Source organism: Phacochoerus africanus, chromosome 11 (genome assembly GCF_016906955.1).
Source record: "Phacochoerus africanus isolate WHEZ1 chromosome 11, ROS_Pafr_v1, whole genome shotgun sequence".
NCBI lineage: Eukaryota > Metazoa > Chordata > Mammalia > Artiodactyla > Suidae > Phacochoerus > Phacochoerus africanus.
This window is the reverse complement of record NC_062554.1, coordinates 52,589,463-52,605,322: the sequence shown is the minus strand read 5'-3', so window position 1 is coordinate 52,605,322 and position 15,860 is coordinate 52,589,463. Positions and strand designations below refer to the sequence as shown.

Sequence of the window (15,860 nt, the reverse complement as noted above, 5' to 3'; positions counted from 1 at the left end):
AGGAATGAGAAGCATCTCAATGCGACTTGCAGGAAAACGCCCAGGATTCTTAGATATCCCTCTAAGTTCTTAAAAGCAAAACCTTTTGGCTCCCTGAATGCCCCCTCTTTAACAAAGGCAAGCAGCTTCGCCCCGCCCCCACTATCTGCTTTTTAAGGAACACCTATAATAAAACCACATTTTCAGAGACTATTAAATAACTGATGCTGGATTAAATCTTCTCTAATTTGAAGGCATGAAGAAGTAAAATAGAAAAATATTTTGAAATCTGTATGTCGGCTGAAACATTAAAAAAGAAGCAAAATGTTCTCTCTTCCAAATTGTTTTACTTTGTAAAGGTTTTCCCCTGCACTTACACATAAGAGTGTGTATGTGTGTGGGGAGGGGTGGGGAGGGGCAGGGAAGACACTGAAACTGGAAGGGGCAGTCTGAGAGTCTGAAGATGTTTTGCTTTTCACTTGCTGGACCAACTCAAGTTCCAAAAACAGTGACATTCTACTGCCATCTCGTGGTGCTGTGAGATGCTCACAAGAGGCAGGATCTGCTCAGATGCTATAAACTAAATCCCCAAATATCCCAGTGGCCCTCACAAAGGTGTTGACCTGTGAAAAGATTAGAATGAGAAATAATCTTGCTTTTTTATTCAAAAGGATCAAGTGCTTTCACATCGATTTAGTTCAAAAGACCGCAGGTCTTAAAACTAAGGCTACCATGACATTTATTTTGCCACATATGACAGTTTCATGTTGAAAAGGCTCAACATAAAAAATTACCTTCAAAACCTACTGGGACATTCTCACATAAACCAGAATACTTTTAAAGGATAAAGTTCTGTCTTCAATATTCAATCTTTTCAATTTCATCCATGTCTTCAGGATCAAGTTGCTTAATATTGCTGTCTAAAAGAACAAAAGAGAATAGAATTGTCTTATTCCAGGGCCTAAATGAGATTTCATTCTGTCCAGTTACATTACATTCTAAAGACAGTGACACTTCGATGGAAAAGCATGGGGATAGGGATCCTCTCCAGATTAGATAAGGAAGGGATGGTATCCAAGTAACCAATACTAATGCCAACAGCATCAGTGCACCAAACAAGAAAATAGGCCTAGATACCTTGGGACAGAAAAAAGGCCACAGTGCAGTGAGGAGAGCCAGGGAAGGGGACTGACTGAGCTGAGCAGTGAAGCGGCTATATGCATGGGGGTGGGGATGGCAACAGGGAGCTTTGCTTGGCAACAGGGAGCTTTGCTTATCAACAGGGACCTTAAGGGTTCTTTCTCTGCCCCCATCCCTCCTAACACAGGAGTGCTTAATCATCTTCCCCAAAGGGTGCGCAGTCAGTCTGCAAACCTTTTTTGGGGGGGTCTTTTTAGGGCTGTACCCATGGTATTAGGAAGTTCCCAGGCTAGGGATCCAATTGGAGGTGTAGCTGCCGGCCTACACCACAGCAATTCAGGATCCGAGCCGCGTCTGCAACCTACACCCCAGTTCATGGCAACACTGGATCCTTAGCCCACTGAACAGGGCTAGGGACTGAGCCTGCGTCCTCATGTACAATAGTCGGGTTACTGCTGAGCCATGAAAGGAACTCCTGAGCCTGTATTAATTCCGTTTGATTTCCCCATTTTTCTGTAACTACCACATATGATTGAATCCTGTGTCTCATGTGAGAACTCTGGCACTGAGAATTAGAAGCCTCCTACTCCATGGCTTCTGCCCCACCCCCGTCCTATCATGAGCCTCAGGGACACACTTGGTCACTGTCAACAAGGGCAGGCACACAGCTCTGACCACAAGAGTGCTACTCACTGAAGTGGTCCTGGATCTTCATCAGCAGAGGCAGCTTATCCACCTCAATCATGTTGAAGGCAAGGCCTTTTTTCCCAAAGCGGCCTGTCCGCCCGATGCGGTGGAGGTAGGTCTCATAGTCTGGCTCCTCTGCTTGGTTCACAGGGAGGTCAAAGTTCACAACAATTGTGACCTGCTTCACATCAATCCCTAGAAGAAGGTGGACACTGCAGAGTCCTGCAACTTTTTCCTTAGGACACAGCTATTCAAGAACCACATTTGCCAAGGGAATTCTCATTTATTAGACACGATTTATAGATCAAACCTGCTTTTACACAACTGAAACAGGTCCTTTGGTCAGGCAGTTTGCACAGTATGTATGTCTATGATGCTAGATAAGAGTCAGTAGAAGCACCTCAGTCTCACGTCCCCATTCCCCCACCCACCACGCAGCCCCAGCTCCATCCCATTCCCTGGCCATTCCTCTGGTCAGGTCGTTTTATCTGTTGTCTCAATGGTTACAACAGTTTCCAGACTGGTCCCCCCCACCTTCCACCCCCAGCCTCTCTTCTCCTGCCCCTTTAATCCCTCACCATGATCACTGCAGCAATGTCCAGAACACTTGTGTTGTCCAACTGCCCAAAAGATAAAGTACAAACAACTCAAGACTTCCAAGCTCCCTTAAGTTGCTTCTCTTTCCCTCCTGACTGACAAATTCAACACTGCAGTCAGAGTCTTGCCACTTCCCAGAGAAACTAAACTCTCATCAAACTGCATTCTCCTTTTCCTTCAACACCTTTCACGTCTCATGTTCCCCAGGAAGACTTCTGTGCTAGTCCAAAGCTTCCATCCCCCAACATTAATAGCTCTCTGGGGCATAATCCTTGTCCTCCTTGCACTCTGCTTTGACTCTGGAGCATTATGTGCCCTCTTTCCTATGGGGTCTAGAGTGGTGCTGTTCAATATGGTAACCATTAGCCTCATGTTGGCTATTTAAATTAATACAAGTTAGAAATCCAGCTCTTCAGCCACACTAGGCACACTCCAAGCGCTTAATAGCCACCATATATGGCTAGTGGCTGCCAACTGGACAGCACAGAACAGGAGACTTCTATTAATGCAAAAATGTCTACTGGAGAGTGCCGGTCTAGAGAGTCAGGAGCCGAGGCAGTGAGCTCTCGAGCGGTAGGAACCTCATCATTTTCCAGGCTCCTCCTCCTCCAAAGTGCCAAGCTCAGCACTCATGGCCAGTCCTCAGTTCCATCTGTAGAACTAGCAATAAATTAGGAAACATGGTTTGAGTATGGGGCAAGGAGACAGGAGGAATGAGGAGGGTAGGAAGGCAGTCCACTTGAAAAAACAAAGATTTTTTTTTCCCAGTAGATAACAGGTTTAAAATTAAAAACACCTCACAGATGACCAACATCATGAGTCATTAGGGAACACAAGTTAAAAACACCAGACACCACACACATCTACTAGAAAGGTTCAAATGAAAAAAGAGTGTCAATACCAGTTACTGACAGGGATGCAGAACAATCGGAACTCTCATGCATTGCTGGTGGAAATGCAAGATGCCACTTTAGGAAAAGAGTTTTGCGGTTTCCTGCAGAGCTAAATATACACTTGCCATATGACCCAGAAATCCTATTCCTAGGTATTCACCCAAGAGAATGAAAACATATGTCTACATAAACCCTATACATGAATGTTTATTACAGATTTATTCAAGACAGCCCCAAGCTGTAAACAATCCAAATGTTTATCATCTGGTGAATGGATGAACCGTGGCACCCACAGCCAGTGGAACACTACTTAGCAGTAAAACGGAAAGACCCACTGAAACATGTAACAACACGTTTGTTGATGAATCCCAAAGTGTTATGTCAAGTGGAACAAGGTGGACACAAAGGCTACTAATCATATGATTTAACTTATATATCATTTTGGAAGAAACAAAAATACAGAGAAATCTGGTCAGTAGTTGTCAGGGGCCATTAGTTGCAGAAACTGATTTGCAAAGGAGCGTAAGGCAACTTGGAGGGGAAATGGAAATATTCCGTATTTTGATTACAGTGATGGGCACGTGACTATATTTGTTTGCTAAAACTCACTGAACCATATCCTTAAAAAGAGTGAATTTTCATTGTAAATGGAACCTCAATAAACTTCACCTTAAGAGTGCTTGCGGGCTCGCACACACGCACACACACACCTCTAGCACAGACGTTGGTCGTTATAAGAACTTTCTCCTTTCCATCCCGAAACCTCTGAATGATGGCAGCTCGCTGATCCACAGTCAGCTCTCCGCTTAACAAAGACACTTGGTGGCCATCCTGCATCATCTCCACAGTCAACCATTTGGCATTTCGACGAGTCTGCATGAAAATCAAAACCCAGCAGAGCACCCAAGTTAAAGCAGCCTGGCTGTGTGTGCAGTGCTCATGTCTGCAGGGCAGGGGAGCCAGGAGGGCTGCAGAGGAGTTTTGCCTAGAAGGACCTTTGAATGTGACAGGGAATTCTCCCTTCCCACCCCTCACCCCCAGTGCTTTTAACGGTCACATCCTCTCCACCTGTCAGAGCTCAGCTTCTCAGCCATGAAACAGAATAAGGCACTCGCCCACCCCTCCTGGTTGTCTGACCACAAATGAGGTAACCTGATAATGTTAACCTTGCTAAAGCCTTTACCTGCATCATGCTCAGCTGCTTTCATAATAATTCGATGAAGTAGATACCCAATGTCATTTAAAAAACTAAAAAATAAACTCAGAGCTTAAAACCACTAAGCAATGTGCTCAAGGTTACATGGCTGGTCTGGCTGGGCAGAGCTGAGCTTTCCTTTACAAGTGTGTTTCCAGGGCTGTCCTGTGTTGGGGGTATGGGGTGGGTGGGGCAGGCAGGTCAGTGAGACAGGTGAGATCCCACTCTTGTGGAGCTGCTGGCGGCCACATGGTAATGAGAAAATACAAACAAGATGAGAACATGAAAAATGTCAGATAAGAAAAGTAAATATGAAAAGAAAAATAAGAGGCTATTAATAGTGAGTAATTGAGTGGTTACCTTGCTCATAGTAAGTAAGTTAGGAAGAGAAAAGAATTTTCTTTTTGTCTCTGTCTCTCTCTCTTTTTTTTTTTTTTAAAGGGCATATGGAAGTACCCAGGCTAGGGTTCAAATCGGAACTGCCTATACCACAGCCACTGCAACTGAGGATCCGAACTGCATCTGTAACCTACACCACAGCTCATGGCAACGCCCAATCCTTAACCCACTGAGAGGCAAGGGATTGAACCCACATCCTCATGGGTACTAGTCGGGTTCTTAACTCCAGGTTGGGTTAGGAATTCTGAGAAAATAATATTCTTAACCTGATGTGTATCTATGAAAACCCTATGATACACATCAACCTAAATGGGGAAATGTTAGAAGCAGTCCTTCTAAAAGAAGGATGCCCTCTGTTCACACTGAAGACCTATTCCATTACTTAACCTTTCTAAGTTTTACCCCTAAAACACAGACAATTTCCACTCAGAATTGCTCTGAAGATTAAACAGCATAATATACAAAAAGTGCCGAGACCGTGGTGCCCAGCTCTATGGCACTTACTAGTCTTACTGTCCCTGCCTCTGCCTGCAGGGAGGTCTGGGCATGAGGAAGACGAGCTCAGGATTACCTGGCAGAAGATGATGGCCTGGCCAATGGTGATGCCTCCATAGATGTTGCACAGAGCTTGATACTTGTCTTTCCTATTCCCACACAATACATAATACTGTCGGATGTTGTTCAGGGTCAGCTCCTCTTTTCGTAACTTGATCACATTAGGGTCAGGAATGATTCGCTCAGCAAACTGCCACACAGAGTCTTCAAAGGTCGCTGAAAAGAGGAGCATCTGGCACCCAGAGGGTAAAGCTCTGTAAGAGAGGGCAGAGGAAGGCCATCACCCGGCTGCCATGCCTGTCACTCTCCTGGGGGCAGCTTCCAGCACTTGATGCCCACTGCCTCAGCTGTCTTGACCCTGAATCCTGCCCTGGGGCCGGTGTGCACTGCAGCAATGACTATGCTGTGGTAAAGTCCCTCCTTCCCACCAGGAATTTGGGAAAATGCATAAGCTGAATGTGGGGCTCCAGAGTGAAGACTAGGTAAGTGTTCCGGAGGGTTTGGAGGTTTTCATGCCAATCTTCTTCTTAGGGCAGATGGGCTCATTAATAATTTTTATGTTGCTAACACTGATTCCTTGTTAGGAAGCTATTTTTTGATATTCAGGTTAAAGAAAAGATACTATAACATGAATTTCACCTGTTTCTTTTTTTTTTAAGGTGGCTATCAGAAAAGTTTATTTATTTATTTATTTATTTATTTATTTTTATTTATTATCTTTTTAGGGTCGCACCCACAGCATATGGAAGTTCTCAGGCTAGGGGTCAAATCAGAGCTGCAGCCTATGTCACAGCCACAGCAATGCAGGATCAAAGCTGTGTCTGTGACTTAAACCGCAGCTTGCAGCAATGCTGGATCCTGTAACCCACTGAGGGAGGTCAGGGATTGAACCTGCATCCTCATGGATACTAGTTGGATTCTTAACCTGCTGAGCCACAATGGGAACTCCAGAAAATTTTAAATTATACACCTGGTTTGCATTATATTTTTATTAGTGCTGTGATTTAATGTATTTTAAGCAAAAGTAAGGAAAACTGAACAATGTACAGATGAACAACCAACATACATACTCTAATTTTACTTTATATTCTCTTGAGTAGAAAGCCCTTTTTGACTATTAAATCTTTCCTGGATTTCTGCATCTTTCATTTACTGCTCTATTTAAACATATCAACTTACTGGTAAGGGATGGCAAGAAGGGAGTCTTGCTGGATCTTTGGCCAAAATTTTTTAAATAGGAAGACTGGCTGAAAACATATATGAGGAGTAACTGGACCCACCTTACTTGGGCAGCTAAGCATGTACAAGCAGAAGAGTCTCAGTAGAATGTGAGGGTAGCAGAGCACTGAAATAGCGTATCAAGCAAAAACACACATACTGAATGGTAGACCCCTCTCAGTCCATTCCCCAGCACTGCTTCCAGGATGCCAGCAACCGAACGTCCCAGGAAGGAAATTAGAGACATTACATACCTCCAGGTGACAATCACATTAAAGTAAAGCTTCTAAGTTACAAGCCCCAACCATGCACACTGAGCTGTCAATAAGCCTTCTAGTTCCTCAGCTCAGATTGTGAAAGGCTAGTCCAGTATCACCAGATATGAGAAGGAAAGGCCTGCCATGAAGACAGAGACTCTAGCCAACAAGCAAAATGAAACAGGTAATACAGGTGTTGAGAAAAAAATTCCAATACTATAATTAATATCCTTCAAGAGATAACTGTAGACATCCATGTACCTTTATGGTGTTACAGATATGTTACATCCATAACACAAGGAAGCTATGAAAAAGAAACAGAGGACAATGCCAGTGTGATCCAAAAGGACAGAAAAAGGTACCCGACTGTGTTATTTTAGTGACAGATGGAGGGACACATTCAACTGGCTTAAAGAGATAAATAACGGAAACAGAGCATCTTGCACAAATGAGACCAGTTTGGGACTAGGTGTGGCAGAGAAGGGATGCCTATATAGAAAGTGAATCACACAAATTCAGATTGAGATAGGCAATACCTCTAAACTAAGGGGTTTTGGTCTCCTCCAAGCACACCAGTGCTCAGCTGGCAACAATGGATGCTGAATTAGCTTGGTGACACCACACAAAGGGAAACACATGACTATATCCTTCCCTTGATATCCCTATGAAACTGAATGAAGTTACATTTCCTGGTTCAGAGGATGCAAGTAAAATATCCTGTGGGTGAACATGTGGGGAACTTTAATGCCTACATCAAGTGATGTGTCAAATCACAGCAACACAAAATATACTCCCACATCTCTTAGGCACTTGAATTTGAAAAATTCAGGAGTTCCCGTTGTGGTCCAGCGAAACAAATCTGACAAGGAACCATGAGATTAAGGGTTCGATCCCTGGCTTTTCTCAAGTGGATTAAGGATCTGCCATTGCCGTGAGCTGTGGTGTAGGTCACAGATGCAGCTCGGATCCTGCGTGGCTGTGGCTGTAGCGTAGGCCAGCAGCTATAGCTCCAGTTGGACCCTAGCCTGGGAATCTCCATATGCCGCGGGTGTAGCCCTCAAAAGCAAAATAAATAAGATAAATAAATAAATAAAAATAAGTGATACAGATTCCTGAAGCCCACTCCCAGAAATTCTGATACACTAAACCTCAGGTTTAGCCAGATAATCTTCAATTTTAAGCCTCTTGGTGATCCTGGGAGAGGAGCCTAGGAAGTTGAGATTTATTTAATATCCACAGGCAAAATCAGGACTAGAACACTAGTCTCCTGATCCCAGGTTACTGTGTCCTCACAATAGCACTATCAAGTTTTAATCAATTCTTTTAGAATTGTGCTCGAAATATAAGACTATTAGCAAAATTTGGTGCAGACCCACTATATGGTTTCGATCTGTAATCCTGCGGCACAAAAGCAAAGCAGTCAAAGATTAGAAGCTGAAAAAATTAGGAAATTACAGCAGGCTGAAGACCTGTTGAGCTGGTGAAAATCATAAGAATTTGTTTTATTTTATTTTAATCTAATTATCTATTTAATTATTTTATCTATTTTAATCTAATTATCTATTTATTTTATTTAAATATAATTATCTATGTATTTATTTTACGGTCATACTTGCAGCATATGGAAGTTCCCAGGCTAGGCATAAACAAAGAGCTGCAGCTGCCAACCTACACCATAGCCATAGCAACTCTGGATCCTTAACCCACTGAGCAAGGCCAAGGATTGAACCTGCATCTTTATGGACACTATATTGGGTTCTTAACCCACTAAGCCACAATGGGAGCTTCCCCAAACTTGTTTTAAAGATGAAGGAAGTGAGGAATAAGCAGTGAAGACAATTAGAAGCAGCAGACAAATGAAATCCCTCATCTGGACAGAAGATCCAGGAAAAAAGGATGGATGGGAAGATTACCTTTGAATACGAATGCTTTGGTCTGAGAATCCTTGTGTGTCGATCATCACATCTGCTTCATCCAGGACAAACACACGAATCTTAGCCAAATCAATTAATTTTCGCTTGAAACACCAATCTAGGACAGTCCCAGGAGTGCCAATTATAATCTGTTTGGTGATGTCAGTGCCTCTGGGAACTAGGGAGAAAAGGGTTTGAAGGCCTCCTTCAGATGCAAACCACTCTAACAGTCCACAATGCTGGCAACACAGCATATTTCATAATGGTTTTACCAGTGCAAACCCTGAGGGTCTTTGTGGGTTTTTGATTTTGCAGAGCTTTAGGATAAATTCCAGAGTTTCTAGGTTTATGGTAATGATAACAGTGTTGCATATTTGGTTCCTTTTTTTTTTTTTTTTGTCTTTTCTAGGGCCACACCCTCGGCATATGGAGGTTCCCAGGCTAGGGGTCTAATCAGCTGTAGCTGCAGACCTACACCCCAGCCACAGCAACGTGAGATCTGAGCTGCATCTGCAACCTACACCACAGCTCATGGCAAGGCCAGATCCTTAACCCACCAAGCGAGGCCAGGGATCAAACCTGCAACCTCATGGTTCCTAGGCAGATTAATTAACCACTGAGCCACGACTGGGAACTCCAGGGTTGCATATTTGATTCCACCCCACAACCACATGAAAAGCCCCTGCAGCATTGCCATTGTCCTATAGAAACACTAGCACAGCATGAAAGCCCTACTTCCTCAAATGGAAACAATCAAAATGTCACTCAGCAGGTTACATGAAATAAATGATGGAATATTACACAGTGAGTCAAAAGAATGAGCTGGGGCTATACGTACTGACATGGAAAGATGTTTCAAACATGTAAGATTTTGAACAGTATGGGAAAAAATGCTCCCATTTTTATAAACAGTCAAAAACAAAAGAACAAAGATTTGTTAACAAAACCTTAGCTGTCTTGGGAAATAGGTTTTTGAAAGGAAGAACAACTTTCACTTTTACCTTTGAATTCCCTGTGTTTCTGCAATTTAGATTTTTTTTCACTATACGCATATAATCCTTTAATGAGAAAGGAAAACAATAAAAGTGGTTCTGCACAAAACAACTGAGCCTCACGGAAAAGAACAGGCAAAAGCATCCTCTTTTGGGATGTGGGAAATGATGCAGCTAACACTTACAGGGTCATTGTCATGTGCCAGGGTGTGCACAGTGTTTTAGCTATTTCATTTCATTTCATTTAGCTGTTCGTCCAGTAACAACTCTATGATACAGGTGCCATTATAGACCCCATTTTAGAGGCGAGAAAGCAGAGAAGGTATATACCATGTGTCTTAGTGGTAGAGTCAGGAATTACAATATCAGCCAGGACTGGCTTGCTGGTACATACTTCGATTTCCTCGAATGGCGTACATCACTTGAACATCCACACAGAATCTCCCCATCCGTTCCACCACACGGCCAGTTTGCAGAGCCAATTCATAAGTAGGAGCCAGGCAGAGGCACTGAGAGGGAGAGAAGTGGAAAGGAGAAAGGTTCGTAACAGTCATCATGCAATTCTGAAATACAATTAAAATTTATAGAGGAAAAGGCTCAGAGTGAAATGGGAGATTTGGATTGACTAGAATATTTTGTTGCTGTAAACCTTTGTTTCCCCATAGCTTTGAGGGCACCCAAAACTGGCATTCCCAGTTTGTCAAACAAATTGATGAGTACAGGCTGGAGAAAGAGGGGAAGATCACCAGATACTTTCCATGAGTGGAAACTAGGCTGAGAGAAGGGCAAGCTCAGTTCCAGGCCCTGCTCAGTCACTCACTGACACCTATGATCTTATGTGTGACTTTTCCCTCTCCAAGCTTCATTTTCCTCCTCCGCTAAATGAGTGAGAGGGACAAGGTGATCTATAGCCATCTAGTTGTCACTACTACGTGCTCACTTTGTATAGAGCACAGTGCTAAAAATGTGTATTATTTCACTCAATTTACACCACAATCCTATGAAGCAAGCATTCATCCATTCATTCATTCAATGTTTAATGGGTGGTTTCTATAAGCCAAGAACTGTGCTCAGTGTTAGGGTTCAAGGGTGAACAAAACAACTATAATCCATACCTTCATAGAATGTTATCTTTATAGACAAGAAAACATACTCAGAAAGATTTACTAACTTGCCTAAAACGTTCCTGGTAAAGTGAGAGACTGGGATTGGAACCAAACTATAAAGCTTGTATTCTCAGTCCTGGCCCCATACTGCTGTCCAGTACTCAGTGATTTTATGAAAGCACATCTATTCCAAATATCACTGCGTCATTGCCGCAAAAGTGCCCATTACTAAAGTATCATTGGCATTGCAAGCATTCCCATCTTTCTCTCAGCCTTTCCTTACCTGTGGAAACAATTCCAAGGCATTAACTCTGCTTAGCATTGCCAAGACAAAAGCAGCTGTCTTTCCTGTTCCAGACTGGCTCTGGGCTATGAGGTTCTGTGGTCTGTAGAAAAGAAGAGATAGGCATAAACGAACTATGAGACTAAAAATTCCCAAGTTGGCATACCACTACTCTGGAAACTCACGGGTGTGCCAGCATCATAGGGAGCGCCATCTCTTGAATTTTGGATGGTCTGTTAAATCCCATTGCATAGATCCCTTTTAGTAACTCTTCCTTTCTGTCAAAAAAAAAAAAAATCGAATACTTAAAGCCTGTGATTGGTCAGTAGCCTCAGAAACACAAACCTGAAAGGTGCATTTCTACTTAGGCTACTTTGCAATTGAATATAAAAAGGAGTTTAGAAATACACAATCTATACCTCAATTCCCAAACATACACAATCATGCCTGTACAGTTGGACCACTAAAAATAATAAGTTAGGTCATAAGCTTAGGCCAAGGACAGCAATAAGGGCCTGGCATTGGACTTTCTGCTGAATCAAGAAAAGGAAAAGGAAAAACTATTCTGATAGAACTATATTGATTTTCCAGGAGAGTTATATTTTCCACATGAGCTGAAAACTAAGTGAAATTTATCGTTCCTTCCTTCCTTTTTGCTGCACCCTCAACATGTGGAAGTTCCTAAGGCCAGGGATCCAATCCAAGTCACAGTTGTGACCTGTGCCACAGTTGCAGCAACGCCTGACCCTTAACCTGCTGAGCCACAAGGGAACTTCCATTTACTTTTTTAAATCAATGAAAAATGTCAATTTTCAGAGAAGACAAATTTAATTTAGGTGATTCTTATATCAATTCTCTCAAGGAGCAGAAGACACATTAGCTCATTCTGAGCCAGTATTCTTAAATGCGTCTTTCCTGGGATCTTGTGATAGATGTTAGAAAGAAAATAAAGTGAAGTAGGCTGGAACACTTCCACACAATGATGTGCACATTTTGGATGCGCTTAATTGGTAGATTAATAGATAGATTACTGACAGCCAAATTTTAATCACAGGTAAGCTTCTCCTTCTATTTAGAAAACAGACACTGGGATTTTGGATTTCCGACCCCTTACATAAGTTCGTATCAGTAATTCTCTCTGTTAACAACTACATTTCATTAATGCCAACTGATAAACTCCTAGGAAATGCAAACTCATTTGGGAAAGTTACTCATTTAAATACCATTTAAAATAAGACATAATTAGGAAGGTAAAAGTTGTAACTTATCTCAAGGGGATATGGGAGGATATTTGGGCTACAAATTTTTTTTTTTCTTTTTATGGCTGCACCTATGGCATATGGAAGTTCTTGGGCTAGGGGTCAAATTGCAGCTGCAGCTGCAGGTCTAAGCCCCAGCTTGTGGCAATACGGGATCCTTAACCCCTTGAGCAAGGCCAGGGATCAAACCTGCATCCTCATGGACCCTATGTCAGGTTCTTAACCTGCTTGGCCACAACAGGAACTCCAGGCCATGAAAAATCTCTGCTATCTGTGTTCTGGTGTGGTAAGCAGCAATAAGGCTGTGTCTAGCTTACCTAGCCCTCTCAGCCCAGCAAGGTTCAAGTATTTTACCATCAAAAATGTTCTCAAGTTGCACAATTTAGATGCCCTAGAGTTCCTCTTTGAGATGTATTTTCACTGCATGCAAAATGTCCACATCTCATTTGAATATTGAATATTAGAACATGAAGATGGTTTTTATTATTAGCAGATTAGTTTGTTCTGTTCAATGTTTTCCGGCATTTCCTACACTTGATGTAAAAATACTCACAGCCGCAGCTCTTCAAATGTTTTCACTGAGTAGAGTGGAGAGCTGGGATCCTTTTGTAAGACTTCAACTCGGTGACTGGATTCTACTAAGGACTGCCGGATTAACTTGTTTAAGAGTGAATTAGCTGCCAAATCCACTAGAAAAGCAAGGATTGAAAAAAGGGATATTGCAGGGGGAAAGTCAAGCCTCCTGACTGCCATCTAATAAGTTGCTTCCTTCCACTCAGTGGTTGTATATTAAGCAAGTGCTCCTACTCTCATTTTTCTTCTTAAAGAAGGTTCTAGAAAGAATGACACAGCACTGAAAATTCTTTTTTTTTTTTTTTCCCCAATGAGGATCCAGTTTCTTATGCTCTGCAGCTACACCAGCCTCTAACCTCAAGTAAGACAATATCCACTGACACCAGACCTAATTTTTCCTTGGCGGCTGAAAATTCCTAACCCATTCCCATATATTTGATTTCAACTTCCTCTAAAGAAATAATCCTCACTGCTAAGTTAACATTTCTTCTAATATTCATATTCATAAAGAAAACAGACCCGCAGATGGTTCTTTTCCAATTAAGATATTATTCACAGTGTGAAAGTCATAAGTAACTGAAACCAGTAAAATAATGCCAGTAAATACACGCAAATGAATTTATTTCCTACCTACTTCTTCTTCATCATCTTCTTCAGTGTTATTAACAGAACCATCTACAAGGATGGAAGAGAAACAACTGTAAAGACAATTGCTAAGCAGAAATGTAGACTGTATTGTCCCAGTTTCCCTTGCTCATTCTATAGTGTGCACATCAGGAAGAACTAAGCAGTGGAGGAGTGGGTAAAAAGATGGTGAAAGTAGTGGTCGGCCTTGAATGTTAAATTAAGGGAGCCCAGGTTGCCAGGGACATGAGGAAAGCAATGCTTTTTAATGAGTCGAGGCCAGTTTGCTTTACTCACCTATGTTTGGGACAGTAGTATTCTTAATACCCCGAAGGTTCTTCGGGGGGTGGATGAGGTTTGAAAACTATTGAAAGATACAAATTTCAGTCAACCTTAGGAAGCAAGCCATCAAGCAGCCCAGTGCTACCCCCTAACAGGGGCCAGAGGGGAGGCAGGGAAGACCATCCCAATACTTTTTCCTTTGCAATGTTACGTATTAATGAATTCCTTTCGGGAAGAGGTGTCCCGTATGAATTATCCTAAAACTGGAGACTTTCTGCTGCCCCTGTAAATGAAGATCCTCTTTATTAGCCTCTAGTCTAAATGTGACACTCCTTGGGAGTCACAGCAGAAGTAAGGTATGGTAGATAGAAGGCGAGTTGGTAGATGAGATGGAAGCTAGCTGAGGCTCAATGTCAAATCAAGAGAGCAGAAAACTCAGGGTCTAGCCGGGGTTACCAGCTGCTTTCCCTCCCGCAGGTGTCTTCATTTTGCCCTTTCAAACCAAAGGTCTTATTTCTCTCAGGGTCGCCTCTCCCGCGGGCCTCTTCCAAATCCTTGCCACATCTCCCCTCTGCCATTTGACAGCCCACTCCAAAACGCTAGCGGGGCTCCCCCTTCCCCTCCCCTGCACATTTCCCTCTGAGAGTGCTGTTCTAGCCCCCGCCCCCTTGCCCTCCCCGGCTCATTGGCGGTTACGTGGCGGTTCAGCCGCTCGCTCTCCGCAGCCCCGGCGTCGCCTCCCCAAAGTAACGACGCCATAGCTGTGATCTCGGCTTCCGCCCCAGCACGTGCGACCACACCAGGCGCGAGGCGGTGCCGGGCCCCACCCAGCGGCCAATTATCTTTCTTAGGAGGGCGGCGCGGGGGTACAGGGAAAACACCCGCCGCGCGCAGGCGCGGGAGCTCTGGGGAAGTGGGAGGAGTCGGGAGAGGAGTGGGGGGTGGGGCGCAGGACTAGGGAGCGGGATGTAGAGATCCTCCAGCAGCAAGGTTTCTGTTGGATCAGCCCCCTACCTGCACCAGGCGTTAGAAACCCGGCCTGGACGCTATCGCTGTAAAAGCACACCTGCGGCCGACCTATGCTAAGTCAACAGCAGCAGTACTGTAAGCCTTAGGCAGCAGTCTTTGCACAGATTCGAGAGTCCTACCTCTCTTACCCCACCACCTTCTCCCCAGATTAGTCTCCTGGTGGTAAGGCAGGATCCCTGCACCGTACTTCAAGCTCTCACGCCCGCGTCCTCCTACCCCCCAAACTTCCGTTTCTTCACTGCAAGGTGTTAGAAAGCCTAGCGAATTGCATAGGAAAGTGGAGACTCAGAATGGGTGTGTTTCACCTGACAAATGCATTCGAATGCGAGAGATGCAAAGAGGAAGTAAACTCGTTCAAGTTCTAGCTATTGTCCCTGTTATTGGATACCTGTAATGTTTCCACAGGCTGGTTTTTTCAGTTTAATTCTGATAGGTGCCTCTTGCTAAAGTACTCCGGAGAAAACGGTTTTCCTTTCGGTACAATCTTCACCTCCTACCTGTACCTGCGTAATCCTTGCAGATAGATCGATTCCTTGCACTAATGATTGCTAAATTTGGACAAAAGAACCGGACTCTATTTTTCTTCCAGTTTTCTAACTGGAATCTTGAGATCTGGATCAGCATTTCTGGGCCTAACAAAAACCGTGTTATGATCTCTCCGTGGTGCTGAAGCAAGACTCCCCATCTCTGGTCACTCTCAGACATCTCAGTCGTTTGAGATCGTCATATTTCTTTTCAGCCTTTTCATGTGGATTCAGTTTAATTGTAAATGTTTTTGATTCTCAAGAGTAACTTTCTACTAATTTAAGTACCTATAAATTAGGCCAGTTTCTTTGTTTTCATGTAAAGATAACGGCTATTTGAAAAAATTTACTTTTC

At 43.3% G+C, this 15,860-nt stretch overlaps 1 protein-coding gene across 4 annotated transcripts; it reads right to left on the bottom strand.

Moving 5' to 3' along the window:
* Nucleotides 1-385: 385 nt before the first annotated feature.
* DDX25 (DEAD-box helicase 25) lies at nucleotides 386-14,840 on the bottom strand. Of its 4 annotated transcripts, XR_007130914.1 has the most exons (13): nucleotides 14,649-14,840; nucleotides 13,968-14,034; nucleotides 13,677-13,721; nucleotides 13,027-13,162; nucleotides 11,400-11,492; nucleotides 11,215-11,317; nucleotides 10,220-10,334; nucleotides 8,834-9,011; nucleotides 5,462-5,699; nucleotides 4,007-4,169; nucleotides 1,813-2,001; nucleotides 774-899; nucleotides 386-602 (listed from the first exon to the last, which is right to left on the bottom strand). XR_007130914.1 is itself a non-coding variant. In XM_047753696.1 (12 exons), exons 1-12 carry the CDS (start codon nucleotides 14,709-14,711, stop codon nucleotides 838-840), a joined length of 1,452 nt encoding a protein of 483 aa, XP_047609652.1. In that variant the 5' UTR covers nucleotides 14,712-14,840; the 3' UTR covers nucleotides 614-837. The 4 variants fall into 4 exon arrangements, 3 of the variants coding, with proteins under 3 accessions (XP_047609652.1, XP_047609653.1, XP_047609654.1); XM_047753696.1 differs by lacking the exon at nucleotides 386-602 and having other exon boundaries at nucleotides 614-899; XM_047753697.1 differs by lacking the exon at nucleotides 386-602 and having other exon boundaries at nucleotides 614-899; nucleotides 8,834-8,951.
* Between the last annotated feature and the right edge of the window lie 1,020 nt (nucleotides 14,841-15,860).